Source organism: Desmodus rotundus, chromosome 3 (genome assembly GCF_022682495.2).
Source record: "Desmodus rotundus isolate HL8 chromosome 3, HLdesRot8A.1, whole genome shotgun sequence".
Taxonomy (NCBI): domain Eukaryota; kingdom Metazoa; phylum Chordata; class Mammalia; order Chiroptera; family Phyllostomidae; genus Desmodus; species Desmodus rotundus.
The window spans coordinates 29827131-29849825 of record NC_071389.1 but is presented as its reverse complement, the minus strand read 5'-3'; the positions used below and the strand labels follow the sequence as shown (position 1 = coordinate 29849825).

At 40.4% G+C, this 22695-nt stretch overlaps 1 protein-coding gene across 1 annotated transcript in view; it reads left to right on the top strand.

Annotated features, from left to right (window-relative positions):
* The window catches only part of ZSWIM5 (zinc finger SWIM-type containing 5), a 117132-nt gene that overhangs the window by 87475 nt on the left and 6962 nt on the right, over positions 1–22695 (top strand). Inside the window, exons 6-11 of the mRNA XM_053921170.1 lie at positions 4613–4789; positions 9716–9862; positions 10385–10522; positions 11890–12150; positions 12366–12501; positions 13346–13503. Of these exons, the coding sequence (XP_053777145.1) occupies positions 4613–4789; positions 9716–9862; positions 10385–10522; positions 11890–12150; positions 12366–12501; positions 13346–13503 (1017 nt within the window). The remainder of the gene's footprint in view (positions 1–4612; positions 4790–9715; positions 9863–10384; positions 10523–11889; positions 12151–12365; positions 12502–13345; positions 13504–22695) is intronic.

Genomic DNA, 22695 nt, shown 5'->3' with positions numbered 1-22695 from the left:
TTGATTATGCTATTATAGTTATCTCAATTTTTCCCCCATGCCCCCTCCACCCAACAGCCCCAACTCCCTCAGGCAATACCCACACCTTTTTGTTCATACGTATTGGTCATGCGAATAAGTTCTTTGGTACTCCATTTCCTATATTGTACTTTACATCCCCATGGCTATTCTATAACTACTTATTTGTACTTCTTAATCCCCTCACCTCTCACCCATTCCCCCACACACCCCTCCCATGAGAAACAACAAAACAAAACATCAAAACCCTCTCTGTATCCATGATTCTGTCTCTGTTCTTCTTGTGTGCTTAGTTTGTTTTTTAGATTCAATTGTTGATAGATATGTAATTTTTTGCCATTTTATTGTTCATAATTTGGATATTCTTCTTTATCTTAAATAAGTTGCTTTAACATTTCTATAATGGTTTGGTGATGATGAATTCCTTTAGTTTTTTTTCTTATCTGGGAAGCTCTTTATCTGCCCTTCAATTCTAAATGACATCTTTGCTGGGTAGAACAATATTAGCTGTAAGTCCCTGCTTCTCATCACTTTGAATATTTCTTGCCAGTCCCTTTTAGCCTGCAAAGTTTCTTTTGAGAAATCAGCTGACAGTCTTATGGAAATTTCCTTGTAAATAACTAGCTGCTTTTCTCTTGCTGCTTTTAAGATTCTCTCTATATCTTTAACACTTGGCATTTTAATTATGATGTGTCTTGGTGTGGTCCTCTTTGGATCCAACTTGATTGGGACTCTCTGTGCTTCTTGGACTTGCATGTCTATCTCCTTCACAAATTTAGGAAAGTTTTCCTTCATTATGTGTTCAAGTAGATATCCAATTTCCTGCCCTTTCTCTTTTCCTTCTGGCACCCCTATGATGCAAATGTTTGAATGCTTGAAGTTGTCCTAGAGGCATACTATCCTCAATTTTTTGGATTCTTTTTTCGTCTTGTTATTCTGATTGGTTGTTTTTTGCTTCCTTATTTCCAAATCATTGATTTGATTCTCAGCTTCATCCACTGTACTGTTGTTTCCCTATAAATTGTTCTTTATTTCAGTTAGTGTATCCTCCATTACTGACTGGATCTTTTTCATGCTGTTGAGGTACTCACCAAGTTCTTTAAGCATCCTTATAACCAGTGTTTTAAACCCTGCATCTGATAAATTGCTTATGTCCATTTTGTTTAGTTTTTTTTCTGGAATTTTGATCTATTCTTTCATTTAGGCCATGTTCTTTGTCTCCTCATTTTGGCAGCCTTCTTGTGTTTGTTCCTATGTATTAGGTGGGGCTGCTATGACTTCTTGTTTCATTAGTGTGGCCTAATGTAGTAGGTGTCCTGTAGGGTCCAGTGGCACAGCATCCCCTACCCCCCAAGCTGGCTACTCAAGGTGTACCCTCCATGTAGGTTGCATACACTCTCCTCTTAGAGTTGAGCCTTGGTTGTTATTGACAGGCCAATGGGAGGGATTTACTCAGGCCAGTCAGCTTCAAGGCCTGGCTGTGACCTCTGACCACCAACCTGCACCCACCATGGAGGATCAGCTGTGCAGGGGCAGGGTGGTAGTGCTCAGATGTGGCTTATAGCTGTCCACTGAGTGTGCAGGCTCTTGGGTTTACCTGGTGGTGCAGGCCAATGTCAGCCACCACCTGTGTTTTACCCAGAGCCACCCATTCATGAGCTATAAAGCAGTCTGAGATTGCTGCTACTTGTGCTGGGCTTGGATGTTTCCCAGGAAAAGCCAAGTTGTGAATCTAGGCTGGCTGCTGCTAGTGCTGGGCCTGGGGCCACTTAGCAATAGGTACAGGGGCTCACCGAGTCTGGCTATTGCTTGTTTGATAGGATTTAGGAAGATATGAAGCATTAGCCAACACCAGCCATTCATATGGAAAATTTACTGTTAACAGCTTGGGTGGGCCCATAAGTTGGGTAGGTGAGAGTCTCAGGGGATCTCCAAGGTGGGGCAAACAGTGTTAGCCAGATTGATGAGTCTCATATATGGCACCTGCCTGCCGGCTTTGTGGCTCTGTAGAGAGAGGGTTCAGAAAAGAAACAATGACCTCTGCCTGCCTTTCTGTCTGAGAGAAAGCTGCCCCCTAGCTGTCACCTTCATGCCAGACACTTCAGTTTCTTCCTGTCTACCACTGGTGCCTTTCAAGCTCTCCCCTCCCTGCTGCTGGAGCTCAGAGGGAGTGACTCTGAGTAAGTCCATGTGTGGGTTCTTTAAGAGGAACTGCTTGGGACTCTAGAAGTTTCTTCCATCAACTCAATCCCCACTGATTTTCATAGCCAGTAGTTATGGGGACTTATCTACCTGGCACTGGAACTCTGGAGGCCCTGGTGTGTAGCTGGGACTCCTCGCTACTGAGATTTCCCTCCTGAATTTTTATCCACCATCATTGCATTGTTTTAATAATCATCAATATACTAACAATTCCCAAATTTATACCTCCTGCTTAGAGTTTTCCTCTCATCTCCAGGCTTTATGTTCAGTGGCCTTTCGTTTTCTCTACTTAGCTATATAGGCATTCAGTAGGATTTCTAAACCCCTCAACCCCCACCCAAACCTGCTCTTCCTGCAGTCTTCCCTGTCTCTAATATGGCAAATGTATCTTAAAAACCTTGGAGTCATACTTGATTTTTCCCTTTTTATCTCACCCCAGATCTAATCCATGAGCAAATCCTATTGCCTTTACTTTCAGAATATATCAAGAATCCATCTACTGTCATCACCCCCACTGTTTATTACTCTGGCCAAGTTACCATCATATTTCACAAATTATTGAAGTGGCCTCCTAATAGCTCCTCCTGCATCTGTCCTTCTACCTTATAGTCTGTTCTCAATACTGCTTCCAGTTAGCCTTTTAAAACGCAAGTCACATCATATACCTGCAACAGCTCAGAGCCCTCCAGTGGCTTCTCATCTTACTCAGAAGTCCAAAGTCATTTTTCACTCATGGCCTGCAATGCCCTCATGATCTGGCTCCCTAGTATCTATCTGGCCTCATCTTCTGTAATTTCCTTGCCTGCTCATTCCATTCCAAGTACACTGGCCTCTTTGCTGCCCTCAAACCCTCCAGATATTTAACCACCTCAGGATCTCAGCACTTGCTGTTCCTTTTGCCTGGAACACTCTTCCCTTAGTCATGTCTTGCCTTTAGTTCCTTCAGGTCTCTGTTCAAATACTACCATATTGAGACCAGTCTATACAAAACAACTACCCCCACCTAACACCATCTTGCCTTTCTCCATAACTCTGCTCTCATCTTTTCTATAGTATTTATAACCATCTGATATGTATATTTATTTATACACCTCTCCCCACTTGAATGTAAAGATCCCTAAAGGCAGGGACTTTGTATATCTTCAGTACCTAGAGAGTTTATTCTATGTGGTAGGCACTCAGTTTTTGCTAACTTAATGAATTACAAAACATATTGGGAGCCTAATCCCTACTGTGGGCTCAGCAGATCCACAGTGGATTCTCTCTTCAGCAGGACAGGGGCTTAGACTGCAAGCAATAGAAGGATTCTTATGCTTCTTCTGAGGGACAACATGAAGGAGAAGCAATTTCAGTAAATACTATCAGTGCTATTCTCACTTAATTCTCTGAGCCCATACTCTGTGGAATATCTCAAATTCTGAAGAGATGACTAGATTCCAAGGACTTTTGCTTAGTGGATGAATATGTTAATTTCTTTCATGTTCAGTCTGAATCTTCTGACTTTCCCTCCCAATTATTTTGCACAGGCTCAGTAGACGCTCCCTTCATGTAGGCATCTCTGGAAACATCTGTACAGTACTTCAGTTCTTTATCCTAAAATAGTTTCAACTGCCCTTAGTTTGGCAGAGAGCTAGTTAAATAATCTTTTACACTTTTTTTCTATTTCCTTAAATGTCATTTCCATGAGTCTTCCTATAGCTACAGTTTGTGACAGTGTATCTTCTACTTGATCTTTCTACCCCCTGTTCTTCAGAATTGAGCCTCACTTTTCTGTTGTTATAATTTCTCTGCAGCTTATTTCTGGAAGAGAAATGGCATGGTAAGACTCTAATGAGAAAAGAAGTTAATTATTCTTTTGTCAGCATCAGATTTGCGTGTTGGAGAACAAGGCTGTAAGCCTGCAGTTATCAGTGTGGCAAAGATACCAGAATACACAGGGCTTCAGCTCTTTTTTTTTCAGCTTTTAATATGAATTTCATGGAAGTCCTCAGTCTGATAAGGGTCGTGCTGTAAATGGGACAGGCTATGGATTGACTAGATTAATTGCCTAACTACTTCTCTCTTCCTCTGACTTCTATAGATGCAGTTTGTATCCTTGTAATTAAGCAGCTGAACACCACTGTTCCTCCTCTCTCCAATGTGGCTCTGGGTCCTAGGAGATACTGGTTTTCTGTAAGAAGCACCAAGGCAGCCAGAGATCTCTGTAGAAAAGATCTTTCCGTAGAGGGCAAAGACACACTAAAAGCTGTCCAGTGAATAAGTATCACAACAAACACTCAGACAGATGGCAGAGTGGCTACTCTAACTGACCCACCCTCCCACCCTGAAGAAGGCAGGAGTTAGAGCTTCCGATGACCTATCATTGAACTGCTGCATTTCTTTCTTTCCCCAGACTCCTTACCCAGACCAAGACGAACAGTGTTTACTAGAGCCATCGAGGGCCGTGAATTGCATTGGCAAGACAGCCACCTACAGCGAATAATTAACAGCGATATATATATAGCTCCCGCCTGTCAGCAGGAAAGTGAGAGACTGCTCTTTAATTCCCAAGGCCAGCCACTGTGGCTTGGTAAGTATACCTCTCCTCTACCCTAAGGCTTTTGGAGCCCTATTTCAAATCTGGGCCTGAATGAGCCACATGCATTGGTACCAGCAACACAAGTACAATTTGGACAGTGTTGATGCAAATCTTTGGGGCCTTGACTCGGGCTTCAGTACTTATGTGAACCCTAAGCCTTTGGCATATGTACTCAGCTGAGGTACAATAATCTCCAATAGAGGAATTTATATTCTGTATCCTAAATTTTGGGAGCTGAAAGGTAGTACTCAAAGAGTAGTACCAAAACCATTAGACGTCAGTTCACAGGCTCTTAGTCAACAGTTGCTGAGCAACATTATAATCGGCTTGGAAATTATGTTTTGCTAAAAAGGCACTATGTTTGACACAAATTACCTGGTTCTAGCAGCTAGGGCACAATCTGCATCTATCACCAATCTTCTTCTTCCACCTTCCCACCTTCATTAGAGCAGAATAAAGCTTCCACCTTCCACCTTCCCACCTTTCACCTTCATCAGAGCAGAATAAAGCTACTCCATTGCCAGTTTAAACCATCCTCTGACCTTCTGTCAATCTATTCTTGACTTTATCACAGGATGCTCATTAGGAAATAGACATTCTTAAATATATTCATCTTCTGAGTTTTACAATAATGATATGTATTTTTATTATCTGCTCCCAATTCCCTACCTCTATGCCTCAACCCATTATTTTGTCTTTCTCAAGGTCTTGCGGAGTCTGGATATGTCCCTGTCTCTCTCATGAAAGCCTCGGCCAACTCACTGTGGGTCACTCACTACCTGAAGTTCCCTTTGATTATCTTTCCTCTTCTCTGACACAACACTTCCATATAATTTTAACAAGATTAGGATAAAAGATACATCTCACTAATAAGCAAAGATGCAAATCTAAACAATACTGAATTACCATTTTTGACTGTCAAATGGTCAAGGATTTTAAAAATAAAGATAATTACTTTTTGGTTGGAAGAGGTTACATGGAGATAGGTACTCTCATACTACTAGTAGGAGTGTTGAATGCTTACAGCCTTTCTAAAGGATATTTCAGCAACACTTACCAAAGCCTTTAAAATATATTCATACCTTTTCATCCAGGAATTCTTCACCTAGGAATTTAACCTGAGTTATAATTACTTAAAAATATGCATATAACTAGGGGGCTTCTTAGAGCATGGTTGTATGTAAATAATGCACAGATGACAAAAATTGGAAATAATCTAATACCTGATGACAGAGGACTGATTGATTGACCCAGTGGAGTAATACTTAAACATTTTTAGTGTTATAGTACATTTAATGACATGGAAAAATATTTACATTGTGTGAAGTGGGAAAACTCAGCTATAAAAAAAAATAATTATAATATCCCATTATAATTAAAGTTGAATAGAAAAGTCTGGATAATATAGATAAAAGTGGAAATAATGCTTATTTCTGGCCCTGACAGGTGTGGCTCAGTTGGGTGTCATCCCATAGAGTAAAATGTCACAGGTCAGGGCACATGCCTGGGTTGCAGGCCAGTCCCCATTTGGGTCACGTGCGAGAGGCAGCTGATTGATGTTTCTCTCACTCTTTCTCCCTCCCTTCCCTTCTCTCTAAGAATAAATGAATAAAATCTTTTAAAAAAATAATCCTTATTTATGATGTTTATTTTATATTTTGCTTATCTGTTTTCTAATTTTCTGCAGTTATTTCTATAATTTTTTAAGTTTTATTTTCAATTACAGTTGACACACATTATTATATTAGTTTCAGGTGTACACCCCAGTGATTAGACATTACATAACCTACTAAGTGATAATCCTGATAAATCTCACATTCATTGACACTATACATCCCCATGCTATACTTTATATCCCCATGACTATTCTACAACAATCAATTTGTACTTCTTAATCCCTTCACCTTTTTCACCAATCCTCCAAACCCCATTCCCTCTGACAACCATCAAAACTTTCTCTGTATCTGTGGGTTTGTTTTGCTTGTTCATTTATTTTGTTTTTTAGATTCAGTTATTGATAGATATATATTCATTTCCATTTTATTATGTATATATTTAATCTGTTTTTTTTTTCTTCAATAAGTCCCTATAACATTTCATATAATACTGGTTTGGTGGTGATGAACTCCTTTACCGTTTTCTTGTCTGAGAAGCTCTTTATCTGTCCTTTGATTCTAAATGATGGCTTTGCTGGGTAGAGTAATCTTGTTGTAGGTCCTTGCTTTTCATCACTTTGAATAATTCTTGACAATCCCTTCTGGCCTGCAAAGTTTATGTTTAGAAATCAGCTGACAGTCTTACGGGAGCTCCCTTGTAAGTAACTAACTGTTTTTCTCTTTCTGCTTTTAAACTTCTCTCTTTATCTTTAACTTTTACATTTTAATTATGATATGTCTTGATGTGGGCCGCTTTGGGTTCATGTCATTTGGTACTCTCTATGCTTCCTGGACTTGTATGTCTATTTCCTTCATCAGGTTAAGGAAGTTTTCTGTCATTTTTTCAAATAGATTTCCAATTTCTTGCTCTCTCTCTTCTCCTTCAGGCATCACAATGATGTAGATGTTGGAATACTTGAAGGTGTCCCAGAGGCTCCTTACACGATCCTCTTTTTTTTTTTCTGTTCTGATTGGTTGTTTTTGTATCCTTATGTTCCAAATCATTGATTTGATTCTCAGCTTCATCCACTCTACTGTTGTTTCCTTGTAAATTGTTCTTTATTTCAATTAGTGTATCTTCATTTCTGGCTGGATCTCTTTTATGCTGTTGAGGTCCTCACTAAGTTCTTTGAGTGCCATTATAACCAGTGTTTTGAACTCTGCATCTGATAGATCGCTCATCTCCATTTTGATTAGTTCTGGAGCTTTGTTCTGTTTTAAGACATGTTTCTTTATTTCCTCATTTGGCAGCCTCCCTGTGTTTGTTTCTATGTATCAGGTAGCGTTGCTACACCTACCTGATTTGGTAGCATGGCCTAATATAGAAGATGTACTGTATGGTCCAGTGACAGAGCCTCCTCACTCACTTGAGCTGTGCACTCCAGGTGTGCCCCCCTATTTGGGCTGTGTATACCATCCTCTTTAAGTTGAACCTTGATTGCTGTGGGCACATCAATGGGAGACATTTACCCTGAGGCTGATCAGCTGCAAGGACTGGCTCTGACCACTGACCTCCAACCACCGTGGAGGGTAATCTGTGCTGGGACCCACCCCACAGAGCTGGACTTACTTCAATAGGACTCTGGTTGCTGCAGAGTCCACCCCTTGAGTATGTCCCTTGTGGAGGTGGTTGGGTGGTGCCTCAACATGGTCTGAAGCTGTCTACTGGGTGTGCTGGGTCTGGGGCCCTTGTAGGAGGTTTTCCATTTGCATGGAAAAGCTATTGGAGGCAGCTGAGGTGAGCCCATAAGTCGGGTGTGGCAGGGTCTCAGGGAATCACCAGGGTAGGGCAAACAATGTGAGCCAGATTGATGGAGTCTCAGATATGGCACCCACCTGCCAGCTCTCTGAGGAGAGGGCTCAGAAAAGGAACAATGGCCTCAGCCAGCACTTCTCTCTGGGAAAAAGCTGCCCCCTAGCTCTTGCCCTGATGCTGGACAATTCATTTTCTCCCCCTATGTCTCTGGTTCCTTTCAAGCTGCTGCCCACACACTGGAGCTCAGAGGGAATGAGTCCAAGTTAGTCTACTCATGGACCCTTTAAGAGGAACTGCCTGGGACTCCAATAGCTTCCATCTCATGCAGCCTCGTTCCCTGCTGATTTTTATTGCCAGAAGTTATGGGGACTTCTTTTCCCAGAACTGAAACCCAGGGCTGGGAGGAGCTGGTTTAGGCCTGAAATCCCTTGCTCCTCAGGAGGGACCTCTGCAACCAAGACATACCTCCCAGTTTTTATCTGCCACTCTTGGGTGTGGGACCAGTCTGTTCCACATCTCTGCCCTTCCTACCAGTCTCATGTGGCTTCTTCTTTAGTTCTCTAGTTGTTAGTCTTTCGTTCAGCTCAATTTTAGGTGATTCTGAATGCTGGTTGTTCTGTAGTTTAGTTGTAATTTTGTGTGATTGTAGAAGGAAGCAAGTGCCATGTTTACCTACACCACATCTAACAGAAATCATGAAATAAACCGTAAATCTCATTATAATCACTTTCCCATTATAGCCTTTGGTAGTCCTCCATTATCCCTAAGGTAAACCCAAACTCCTTAGTATGGCATTCAAAGCTCTTTACATTCCACATTCTCCCTTTCCAGCCACATAACCAAACCCTACACAGAACTATTTGTCATACTCTGAAGATGCTATGTAGAACACTTTTTATACTTTTACTTGTATGCCTTCGCTTATATATTCCCTTTGCCAGGAATGCCTTTCCCTGTTTGTCTGCCTATTTAAAATCTTACTTGTCCAACAAAGTGCAGCTCAAATATTATTTTCTCTCTGTATATATTTCTATTATGTCATTTCTTTTTTACTGTTTTATAATGGTCTGCTTATGTAACATTTTTGAGACGGAACTGACCATTTCTTATTCATCTTTGTGCTTTGTTTGCCCATATACTACCTGGAATATAATAGGTTCTCAGAAAATGTAGCATTAATAAATGAATGAGGCCTCCCCTTTCAGCAGTTAGTTGCTATCTCCACTGGGTTCTAATAGTACATGTTCACAAAGAGGTACAGCATTTCATTATCCTAGTTGTGTGTCCCTTTCTCGAAGTCCCTTTCTGAGGCTTCAAGGTAGCTCTTTAGAGGTAATGCTTGTGACTTACTCAACTTTATATGCTTAGAAGATAAACTACAGTTTCTGGTACACCATAGATGTCAGATTGAATTTGAGGAACTGAACAGGGCACAAACTCTCTTTCTCAAGCACAGATCTTCCTGATTTGAAAAGATAACTCAACCAAAATATTTTCTTCTGGCAGAGCATGTGCCTACAGCCTGTGCTCGGGTTGATGCCCTGCGTTCCCATGGTTATCCAAAAGAGGCCCTCAGACTCACAGTGGCCATTATCAATACTCTGAGGTTGCAGCAACAACGGCAGCTGGAAATCTACAAGCATCAGAAGAAAGGTACAGTGATTAGGAGCCATACTAACTCTTAGGCTCTTAGGAACCATCTTAACTCCTTAGGCTATGGCTGATAAGGATCCTCAGGGACTGCAAGGTGTAGTACTTAATTTTCACTAAGTTTCATGGTGTGGCAGAGTCTAGGGAATTCCAGATCATTCTATCTGTTATGTGGAATGCCTCACTTTATCTCTGAGAATCTTTGTAAAATGGGAATAATAATGCCAGCATGCCTCCCTCAGAGGAAAGTTGGAAGGCCCACTAAGACCTGACATGAAAAGACCCTTTTAAAACTGTAAAGCTGTATCTACTTATGTGGTACCAGCAGAGAACCTAAATGTAGACCACAAGTCCTTGTAGCTGGCTGATAAGCCTATGACCAGTCCTATCAACCCAAGGCAAGACAATGACGGAAGCTTCTCTGAGTCTCAGGGCCCAGTCCTGAAATAGACTGATGAAGAGACTCAGGCAGGGACAGAGAGCCATGTGTCTCCATCACTAAAACTTTGACCTGCTTGTTTCCAGAGCTGTTGCAAAGAGGAACCACAACCATCACAAATCTAGAAGGCTGGGTGGGCCACCCCCTGGATCCTATTGGCTGTCTATTTCTTACTTTAACTGAGGCCTGTCGCCTGAATGATGATAGCTATCTGGAAGTGTCAGGTATGGGAGTCAGCCTGAGGCAAGTCGGAATTATCCATGGTAACATCTCCTTCCTGCCACATCTATTCTGTCCCTCCAGTAGCTTTTTTTCCTCGTTGAAACTGTACCTGGTTTCCTTAGTCTTCCTCTCTTTCTTACCTTTCTTTTCCTCCCTGTGAACTAGCTCTCTCCTACTCTCACCTTGCCACCTTCCTTTGCTCCTTTCACTCCCCATGAACCCCTGAAGAGTATGATCCAAGGGAAGTAAGGGGTGGAGATACTTCAGGAGTCAGAGGCCAAATCCTTGGAGCAGTCTGAAGTGGGAAAAACCTTGCTTCTATCAAGAGTGTGTGTATCCCTTACAATTGTATTATAATCTCATGTTTCCTTTCTTTCTCATGATGGTTTTGTACCAGTTTTATAAATGAGAAATAGAAGGGAAGTAACTCAATAGAGTCTCAAAGTAGCAAGGACTAGAGACAGAATTGATTCTTCTCTCATTTATGCCATTACTATATTGTATATGTAAACTTATTATAGTACTTAGCACACTGCATTTCACTTTGTTTACAAGTGAGTATCTCCTATTAGGCTGTCAGCACCTTGAAAGTAGAAATTACGACTGACTTATCTTTGTGACCCAAGCACTTAGTATAATATCTCCCATTTAATAGTCCTCCATAAATACTTACCAGGTGAATGAAAGGGAAAAGGAAAGAAACCAAAACTCTGACTTTTAAACCTGTGCTTTTTTCCTGAAGTTTTGATCCCAAAGGTGGACCACATAAAGTAATAATAACATAGAAGTTGTATTATAAAAGTAATAGTTTAGCTAGGTGGAGTCAGATTTATCTTGGTAGAGATACAAGGGGTGGCCCCAATCCAAGCTAAGGCTGCCCTTGTCTTCCTTCTTATCCCTTAAAAGGAAATCATCGTCTTTGGTCTGTTTCATCTGCACGGTGACACATCAGCAAAGCCTGAGGTTGCACTTGGGATTTATTCACCACTGACATACACTTAACTCCTTCCATACACCAGGCCCTGGAAATATCTAAGGAATAAGTCTCTTGCCTTTCAGATGCTCACACTCTAGTGAAAGAGACAAAAACAAATAATTATGGTATTACATAATGTGCTATCAAAAGATTGGTATAAGATTTTTATACTTCCCCTTCCTCAACTGGCCCAGCCATATATTAGGAAGGAGCTAGGAGTCTTTGTGGCTCTGTGTAAACTTTTTTCAGTATATTTTTCTTACTGCTATGGGATTCCGACTCAGCTTCCCTGTGACAGCTGTTGACCAAGCTGAATTCCAAAGTGGGAGGGAGAGACAAGCAGATGAATCCATGGGGCCTGACTTAAGGAATCTGATGACCTGTTGCCCTCAGATATGAATGAAAGCAGACCCCCCATGTACCAGCATGTACCCATGGCAGCAGGCTGCCCAAACAGCAGTGAGTCCTACCTGTCACTGGCCTTGGAAGTGGCTCTGATGGGGATGGGTCAACAGAGGGTGATGCCTGAAGGCCTCTACGCACAGGACAAGGTGTGCCGTAATGAGGAGCAGCTCCTGAGTCGACTGCAGGAGCTGCAGCTGGACGATGAACTAGTGCAAACGCTGCAGAAACAGTGCATCTTACTACTGGAAGGTAAGTAGAGAAGGGGATATTGTCACAGTGTCTTTAATCTATGACTCTGGGGGACTGTCTGTAAAAATAGAGCATGGGTACAGAAACATTTTGGGCATGAAAGTGTGCTGAAGGTTCCCATGGCTAGCAAATATGTGGGGTCCTAGGGCTCAAGTCTCGGCTGGCAAATAGAAGCATACAGGTAAATAATTGGCTGGCCTATCTTTTTCCCACAGGAGGCCCCTTCAGTGGTCTGGGCGAAGTCATTCACCGAGAGAGTGTTCCCATGCATACCTTTGCCAAGTATTTGTTCTCCGCTCTGCTGCCTCATGATCCAGACCTGTCTTACAGATTAGCCTTACGTGCCATGAGGTGGGTAGCCCTTTCCCAGCCCACTTGCCTCCATCAAAGCAGAAGTCTTTGGTGCTCTTTTTCTTGTTTTTCTCACTTGTTTCACTTTCCTTCTTTGTCTGTTCCATTGAACCTACACCAAGCCTGCCCTAAAATGGCTTAGACGTTTTCGTCTGGTCTAGAATTTCTATCTGGGATGCCTTGCTGGTGACCCACTTGGCTCCCCGACTATGCTTGTGGTGGGTCACTGAGGAAGCCCCTCAGTTTTTAGTAGATATGGAGCACCCATGACCTGAGTATTTCTGTTCTGGGGCCAGTTAGACAGCCTGAGAAGGGGTTTGAGCCCTTCCATGGCTAACCAAGTCATGGCTCCCAGGAGCAGGTCACCAGATGCATGGGGGAGACAGAAATAAGTCTTTCTACACCAAGATGTGAGAACAGTGAGCTGTGGGCATCTTGTTCCCAAACTGGAATAGGACCCTTGGTTCGAGCAGGTGGACCTCAAGGATGCAGCAGACCGTACAGAAGAATTTTTAGTTAGACCATAAGGTTGAGAGAGCTTCTCACCTCAGTCAGACAAGAGCTGCTCAGGATTCCTTGGCATGTATTTCTTATACTTAAAAAAAAATCTTACAGCTCTTGAACTGCCTTTCAGATCCATTTGCAGTGACTATTCAGCTTGAGTTCTACAAGTACCCAAGCATTTACCTCATACAGAGTACAGTACCTGAGATTTTTAAATCTTCAAAGTTCTTAGTTAACCCATTCCTGCTCATTTATTTCCCTGCAAAAATAAGCTTTTCTAAGACGGCTCAGAATGGCAAGGATCTGAATAGTGCCTAATTACTCTCCCTGGGTCTTCTAGGTTACCTGTTCTAGAAAACTCAATTTCTCCAGGCGACACTTCCCACCCTCACCACGTGGTGTCTGTGGTGCCCAGCCGTTACCCTCGCTGGTTCACACTTGGACACTTGGAATCACAGCAGTGTGAACTGGCCTCCACCATGCTGACTGCTGCCAAAGGTGAGCACACATAGATCCTAGCCTTCAGCACCCCCGCTATGCCAGCCAAGTCACAGCCCCGTCATGGGCCTGGCCTGCAGTCTCCTAAAGAAGAGAAGCTAATCACCCTCCCTTGACCTCTTAGACTGATGGGGATCCTCACTTTGATTGCTGCATTGAGAATGAGCACTTGGGTTCAGTCCAGAGTTCTGCCCTACTTAATGGTTATAAGACCCTGAATGCACAGAATGAGATCATTTTTAAGGTAACTTCTCAATCTAAGCATCCATATGATAAAATCACGTTACCTTTCCAAGCCTCAGGTTCAAAATCTATAAAATGGGGATCATTGTCAATGACCTTTCAGCCTCCAATGACCATTGGAAGATTCAGGGAAGTGATAACTACGATGGAGCTACAAACCTCTTTACAGATATGACAGCTGGTGATTTTTCCAAGGCCATGGTCAAAAGATAGGCAGCCACAGTGACTCTCAGGCTTTCAAACTCACATACTCCCAGTTAGCTATGCAGGTCTTGCCACAAAGAAAAATGAAAATAAACCCCTGAGAAGCTATAATAAAATATTAGCTACCATGAACTATAAATGTTTTTCTGATACCAGCTAATATATGGATTTTTCAAAGCATTAAAAAATTTTTTTTGATTTTATTTATTTATTTTTAGAGAGAGGGGAAAGGAGGAAGAAAGAGAAGGAGAGAAACATCAGTCATTTGCCTCCCGCACACCTCCATCAGGGACCTGGCCCACAACCCAGGCATGCGCCACGACTGGGAATCAAACCGGTGACCTTCTGGTTCACAGGCCAGCAATCAATCCACTGAGTCACACCAGCCAGAGCTCAAAGCATTTTTTTATTAAAAATAACTTTGTGTTGTATCTTACTGCCCAAAAAATGCATGCTCATTTTAGAAAAGGTAAAAGATACAGATGGAACAATATAGAAACGATCGATAAAGCAGTACAAAAATTGAACAAAAGCTATAGTTAGGCAGTTTACAGAAAAAAAGGATATAGATGACATAAACAATTAAAAGGCCTGGCTTCACTTGAGAAATACAAATTAAAATTACCCTGGGATAACATTTTTTTACCAATCTTATTGGCAAACCTCAACAAATTTGATAATAGGCATCTATGCAAGGAGTGGTGGTGGCAGTGGCCTGGCAGGGAGTGGCAGACTCCAAGTAGGATGATAAGATGACTGCAGATCAAGAAGCTCAGTGAGCCCCAAGCACAAGATATGGGGGGCGGAGGGGGGGACTATACCAAGGCACATCATAAACAAATTGCTTAAAACCAGTGATAAAAAAAAAAGAAACTCTCACTTAAAAGCAACTAGAGGAAATAAAAGACACATTACATACAAAGGACAAATGACAAGGAAAAGCTCTGGCTGGTGTGGCTCAGTGGATTGAGGGACAGCCTGCAAACTGAAAGGTCGCAGGTTTGATTCCCAGTCAGGGCACATGCCTGGGATGTGGGCCAGGTCCCTGGTTGGGGGCGTGCAAGAGGCAACAGATCAATGTATCTCTTGGAAGCCATGTAAGCCAGAAGATAGTGGGGGGAAAAGAATACTTTATAAAAAACTGTCAGCCTAGAATTCTATACCACTGAAAATATCTTTCAAAAACAAAGGTGAAATAAAAATCTTTTTCAGAAAATCACAGTTGAATTACAAATCAATAATAATAAGTTACCTGGAAAATCCACCAAAATTTTGGAAATTAAATCACATACTTCCATACAACTCACTGGACAAAGGAAGAAAAACCACAAGAAAATTAGAAAATGTTTTCAACAATAAATGTGAAAGCACAACATATTAAAATTTGTGGAACGCAGCTAAAGCTTACTTAGAAGCAATATTTAGCACTAACTGCCTATATTTGAAAAGAAGAAAGGTTTCAAATTTGTAATCTTCACTTCTATCTTAAGAAACCAGAAGAAGAAGAAGAAGAAGAAGGGCAAATGATACCCAAAATAAGCAAAAGAAAGGAAATAAAGATCAGAGCATAAATCAACAAAATAGAATATAGAAAAATTGTAGAGAAAATCAGTTAAACCAAAAGCTGTTTCTTTGGAAAGAAAAACAAAATTGAAATCTGTCCAGATGATGAAGAAAAAGAGAAGACAGAAATTACCAATATCAAGATGGAAGAAGGTGACAACACAACAAATTTCAAAGACATTAAATGATGATAAGGGAATATTGGAAACAATTCTGTGCCAGTAAATTCAATAACGTAAATGAAATGGACTAATTCCTTGAAAGACACACTACCAAAGTTCACTCAGGAATAAATTAAAAGGACCTAGCTATATCCCCAACAGAATTGAAAACATGGCCTCCAACAGCTACTTGTACACCGGTGTTCATAGCAGTACTGTTCACAGTAACCAAAAGTTGGAAATAATTCATGTTCATCAACAGATTAATGGATAAAGAAAATGTGATACATACATTCATGGCCCTGGCTGGGTAGCTCAGTTGCTCAGTTAATCAGAGCGTCATCCCGATATGCCAAGGTTGTGAGTTCAATCCCTGGTCAGGACACATGCAAGACTCAACCAATGAATGCATAAATAATTGAAACAAGTCAGTCTCTTCCTCTCTCTCCCCGCCCCTTCCCTCCCTTCCTCTCTCTAAAATCAGTAGGTCAGTTCTACAAGAACATATACCCATCCTTAATGTGTGTTCATCTCACTGTGAGGCAAAAACTGATAGAACTGCAAGGAGAAATTGAAAAACCTATCATAGCTGGAGAATTCAGCACCCCCTTATATAGTAACTGACAAATTACTATAAGCAGGCAGAAAACCAGTACGAATATACCTGAATAGCACCATCGATTGACTGGATCTAATTAATATTTATAAAATGCTTCATCAAACAACAACAGAATACACATTCTTCTCTTTTCAAGCTCACATGAAATGTTCACCAAGATAGACTACATTTTGGACCATAAAACACACCTCAGTAATTTTACAAGAATAGAAATCATATAAAGTATGCTCTCAGACGACAGTGGAATTAAACTAGAAATCGGTAACAGAAAGATAACTGGAAAAATCCCAAAATACATGGAGATCATACAACTCACTTCTAAGTAACACAGGGTCAAAGAAGTCTCCACAGAAATTTTTAGATATTTTGTGCTAAATGAAAGTTAAAATCAAACTAATCAAAATGTGTGAGATGCAGTGAAAACAGTGCTTGGAGGGAAATTTACAGCATTAAATTCATGTTAGGAAACAAGGAACCCTGGCTGGTGTGGCCCAGTGGATTGAGCCTGTGAAGCGAAAGGTTGCTGGTTCAATTCCCAGTCAGGATACATGCCCAGGTTGCCGGGTCCCCAGTTGGGAGCATTTGAGAGGCAACTAATCGATGTTTCTCATGCATATCAATGCTTCTCTCCCTCTTTCCCCCTCCCAAAATAAGAAATAAAATCTTTTTAAAACAAAGAAAAGAAGGAAATTTTAAATCAATAATTTATCACCTCACATGTTAGGATGGCTATTATCAAAAAGATGAGATAGCAAGGATGTGAAGAAGAAAGAACCCTTTTGCACTGTTGGTAGGAATGTAAATTGGCACAGCCACTATGGAAAACAGTATGGAGGTTCCTCAAAAAATTAAAAGTAGAACTATCCTATATGGACCAGCAATCTACTTCCAGGTATGTATCCAAAGGAAATCAAATCACTGTCTCTAAGAGGTATCTGTACTTCCATTGTTACTGCATTGCAGCATTATTCACAGTAGTAAAGCTATGGAAACAGCCTAGGTGTCCATTGACGGATACATGGATAAAGTGAGTGTGGTATACACACATGCGTGCGCGCACAGAGAATATTATTCAGCCGTTAAAACAAAGAAAATGCTGTCACTTGTGACAACATGGACAAACAAATCTTAAGGACATTGTGTTAAGTAATTCAGCCAGAAAAAGACAAACACTGTATGATCTCATTTTATATGTGGAATCTAAAATTACCAAACCCATCGAAACAGCGTAGACTGGTGGTTAGCAGAGCCCGAGGCCGGGGGGGTGGGGTAGATGTTGGTCAAAGCACACAGACTTTCAGTTGTAAGATGAAAAAGTTCTGGGGATCCAATGTTTAACATGGTGACTGTAGTTAACAATAGTGTATTGTACACTTGAAATTTCCTAGTAGAGTAAATCTTAAATGCTCTTGACCACACAGAATAAAGGTAACTGGCCCTGGCCGGTGTGGCTCAGTGGGTGGTTGTGGTTTCAGATCCTGGTCAGCACACACGCCTGGGCACGAGAGGCAGCTGGTCGATGTTTCTCTCCCTCTGTCTCTTCTCCCATCCCCTCTCTCTCTGAAATCAATAAGCATGTCCTTGGGTGAGGATTAAACATAAAGGTAATTGTGTGAAGTGACAAATGTGTTAATTAACCTTATTGTGGTGCTCATTTGCAATATATATATATATATATATATATATATATATATCAAATAACATTGTCCACCTTAAACTTACCCAATGGTAAGTCTATTATATCTCAATAAAGCTTGGGGGAAAATAAAATAAATAATCTAAGTTTCCACCTTAGAAAACCAGAAAAAGAAGAGCAATATAAACCTAAAGCTAGCAGGAAAAAATATAAAAATTAGAGCAGAAATCAGTGAAATTTAAAATAGGAAAAAAATAGAGAAAACCAATGAAAGCAAATGCTGCTTCTTTGAAAGGATCATTAAATTTGATAAACCTCTATCCAGCTAACCTGGAAAAGAAAGAGAGAAGAAATAAATGACTAATTGAAAGAGGAAGCCCTGGCTGGGTGACTCAGTTGTTTGGAGCGTTGTCCTGTGCACCAAAAGGTTTCAGGTTCAATTCCTGGTCAGGGTACAAACCTCAGTTTTGGGTTCGATCCCCAGTTAGGTCGTGTACAGGAGGCAACCAACTGATGTTTCTCACATTGATGTTTCTCTCTCTTCCTCTCTAAATATCAGTAAACATATCCTTGGGTGAGGATGTATTTTTTTAAAAAAAGGAAGAGAGGCTATCATTACTGATCCCATGGACATTAGAAGGACAGTAAAGGAAAATTATGAACAACTAATATGTTCACAAATTTGAAAAAACACAATCTAATAAAACTCACATGTAGAAATAAATAATCTGATTAGGCTGATCTATGTTAAAGAAATTGATTCAATTATCTTTCAAACAGAAAGTACTTAGCCCAGATGAGTTCACTGGTGAATTCTATCAAATATTTACAGAAAAAAAGGATACCAATTCTCTACAATCTTTTCCCAGAAAATAGAAGCAGAGAGAACACCTCTGAAGTCATCCTGTGAGGCCGGCATTTACTGTAATACTAAAACCAGGTAAAGATGATACAAGAAAGGAAAACTACAGACCAATATCACTCATGTAAATAAATGTAAAAATCTTAAATAAAATGTTAGCTAATTAAATCCAAGAAAGTACAAAAAAATTATACACCATGACCGAGTGGGATTTATTTCAGGTATGCAAGGCTGGTTCAAGTACTTGAAAAGTAATGTAACACATCATATCCACAGGCTAAAAAAGAAAGATCATATGATATATAAATAGATGCAAGAAAATGATTTGACCAAGTCCAGTACCTATTCATGATTTTTAAAAAACTCAGCAAATAGGAGTAGAGCAGACTGACTCAACTTTATAAAGAACAACTACAAAGAACCTACAACTACTATCGTACTTACTGGAGAGAAACTAGATGTTTTCCCCTGAAAATCATGTATGAAATAAAAATGTCCTCACTTACCACTACCATTCAGTATCATACTGGAAGTTCTAGCTAAGGCAACAAGACAAGGAAGGAAATTATACAGATTAGGAAGGAAGAAATAAAACTGTCTTTGCTTGCAAATGACAGGATTATGTAGAAAATCTCAAGGAATTAACAGTAAGCTGGAATTGTTTATAAGTGATTATATCAAGCATACAAGGTCAAGATACAAAAGTCCATTGCTTTCCTATATACCAACAATGAACAATTTAAATTTGAAGTAAAATACCATTTACATTAGCACCCAAGAAAAGGACTTAGGAATAAGTCTAACAAAGTATGTACACACTATCTATATTAGGAAAATATAAAACTTTGATGAGAGATAAAAGAAGATCTAAATAAATAAGTAATTCGTGTCCATATCATGTCAGCTCTTCCCAACTTGATCTATAGATCAATAAAATCTCAATAAAAATCCCATGATATTTTGTGGGTATTGACAAACTCTTTCTAACGTTTACGTGGAAAAACAAAATACCTAGAATAGCCAACACAACATTAGAGAAGAACAAAGTTGGAGAACTTAACACCACCCAACTTTAAGACTTACTGTAAAGCTGTTATAATCAAGATAGTGTGATATTGGCCAAAGAACAGACAAATGGTTAAATGGAACAGAATAGAGAGCTCAGAAATAGACCCACACAAATATGGTCGACTGATCTTTGACCATATTTTTGACCAACTGATCTTTGACAAAGGAGCAAAGAATAGTCTGTTCAACAAATGGTACTGGAAAAACAGGATATCCACATGCAAAAAAAATGAGTAGAGACATTGACCTTACACCTTTCATAAAAATTAACTCAGAATGGATCAGTGACATAAAGTAAAATGCAGAACTGAAACTTAACAGAAAATAACAGAAAAAGCTAGGTGACTTTGAGTTCAGCAATGACTTTTTAGATGTAATATCAAAAATGCAATCCACGAAAGGAAAAAAATTGATAAATAGGACTTCATGAAAATGAAAAACTTCTGCTCAATGAAAAACACTGTTAAGGAACTGAAATGATAAGCCACAGACTGGGAGAAAATAGTTGTAAAACACTTACCTGATAGAGGATTTGTATCCCAAATATACAAATAACACTTAAAACTTAACAAGAAAACAAACAACTGAATTTTAAAATGGGTCAAAGACTTGAACAGATGTCTCACCAAAGAAGACACACAGGTGGCAAACAAGCATATGAAAAGATGCTCAGCATATGTCATTAGGGAAACGAAAACAAAAATGAGACACCACTACATACCTGTTAGAATGGCTTGTCAAAACCCGGACAACCCCAAACACTGGTGAGGGGGGGAGCAACAGGAACTCTCATTGTTGGGGATGCAAAAGGTGGAGACAGTTTGGAAGACAGTTTTGCAGTTTTTTACAAAGCTAAACATAGTATTATCATGTGATCCTGAAATTGTTCTCCTGGGTGTTTACCAAAATAAGTTGAAAACCTGTGTCCACACAAAAACTTGCACACAAATGTTTACAGCAGCTTTTTTGTAATTGCCAAAAACTGGAAGCAGCCAGGTATCCTTCAAAAAGTGAATGGATTAAAAAAACATAGATCTATACAGTGGAATATTATTTACCAAGAAAAAGAAATGAGCTATCAAACCACAAAAAGACATGGAGAACTTTAAATGTATATTGCTCAGTAAAAGAAGCCAGTCTGAAAATGTTACATACTGTAATCCAAAGTACATGGCATTGTACGTGGTAAAACTATGGACAGTGAAAAGACCAGTAGTCACAGGAAGAATGAAGAGAGGGATGACTAGGTAGGTGTAGCACAGGTTTTTAGAGCAATGAATCTATTTGGTCTGCTATAGTAATGGGGGATCCATGATACTGTGCATTTGTACACACCATAGACCCGTATAACCACAATGGACCCTAACATAAACTATGGACTGTAGTTAATGTATGAATGTTGATCCATCAAGTTTATCACACTCATGTAAAATGGTAATAATAGAGGAAACTGGAAGAAAGGAGATGGGATATATGGGAACTCTGTGTACTATCTGCTTAATTTTCTGTATACCTAAAACTACTTTGAAAAAAAAGTATTAATTTTTTTTTATCCTCATCTGAGGACATTTTTTCATTGCTTTTAGAGTGAGAGGAAGGGAGAGACAGAAACATTGATGTGAGAGAAACATCGATTGGCCACCACCCGAACACACCCCAACTGGGGACAAACCCACAACCTAGGCATGTGCCCTAACCAAGATTCAAACCCATGACCTTTCAATTCATAGGATGATGTTCCAACCATCTGAGCCACACCAGCCAGAGCCAAAGTCTATTTTTTTAAAGGATTTTATTTATTTTTAGAGAGAGAGGAAGGGAGGGAGAAAAAGAGGAAGAGAAACATCGATTGGTTGCTCCTTGTACAACCCAGACTGGGAACTGAACCTGCAGCCCAAGCATGTACCTTGACAGAGAATCGAACCCATGACCTTTTGCTCTGCAGAATAACTCCCAACCAACTGAGCCACACTGGTCAGGGCAGGGCCAAAGTCTATTAATGTAAAAAACTGTTTTTACAGATAATGGAAGAAAAAAGTTAATCTCACCCTGGCCGGTGTGGCTCAGTTGGCTGGAGCATCGTCCTGTAAACTGAAAGATTGCAGGTTCAGTACCTAGGCTGCAGGTTTCGCCCCTGGTCAGGGCACATTCGGGAGGCAGCTGATTGATGTGTCTCTCATATTGATGTGTTCCTCTGTGTCTTTCTCTGTCTCTCTCTCTGCTCCCCCTCCCCTTTCTCTCTGGAATCAAAAAGAAAAGAAAAAATGTAATTTCTTTCATAATCCTGACACCCAAAGATAACTACTACTAAGACATTCATATAAATATTCCTGGAGCCCTGGCTGGTGTGGCTTAGTGGATTGAGTGCCGACCTGCAAACCAAAGGTCGCCGGTTCGATTCTTAGGGCACATGCCTGGGTTGCAGGTCAGATCCCCAGTAGGCGTGCAAGAGGCAACACATTGATGTTTCTCTCCCTCTCTTTCTCCCTCCCTTCCTCTCTCTCTAAAAGTAAGCAGGTAAGTAAGTAAATAAATAAATATTCCTGGAGATTATATATTCATATGTATGCACACAACACACTATACACACCCTGCTACTTAGCTTTTTCAAAAATCCTCACTGGAGGATATGTTCATTGATTTTAGAGAGAAGAAAGAGAAACATCAGTGTGAGAGAGAAACACTGATTGGTTGCCTCCCATATGCACCCCAATGGGGGGATCGAACCCACAAGCTAGGTAGGTGCCTTGACTGGGATTGAACCCCTAACCTTTTGTTATGTGGGGCGATGCTCCAACTGAGCCACCCAACCAGGGCCTTATTTCTTTTTAATAAA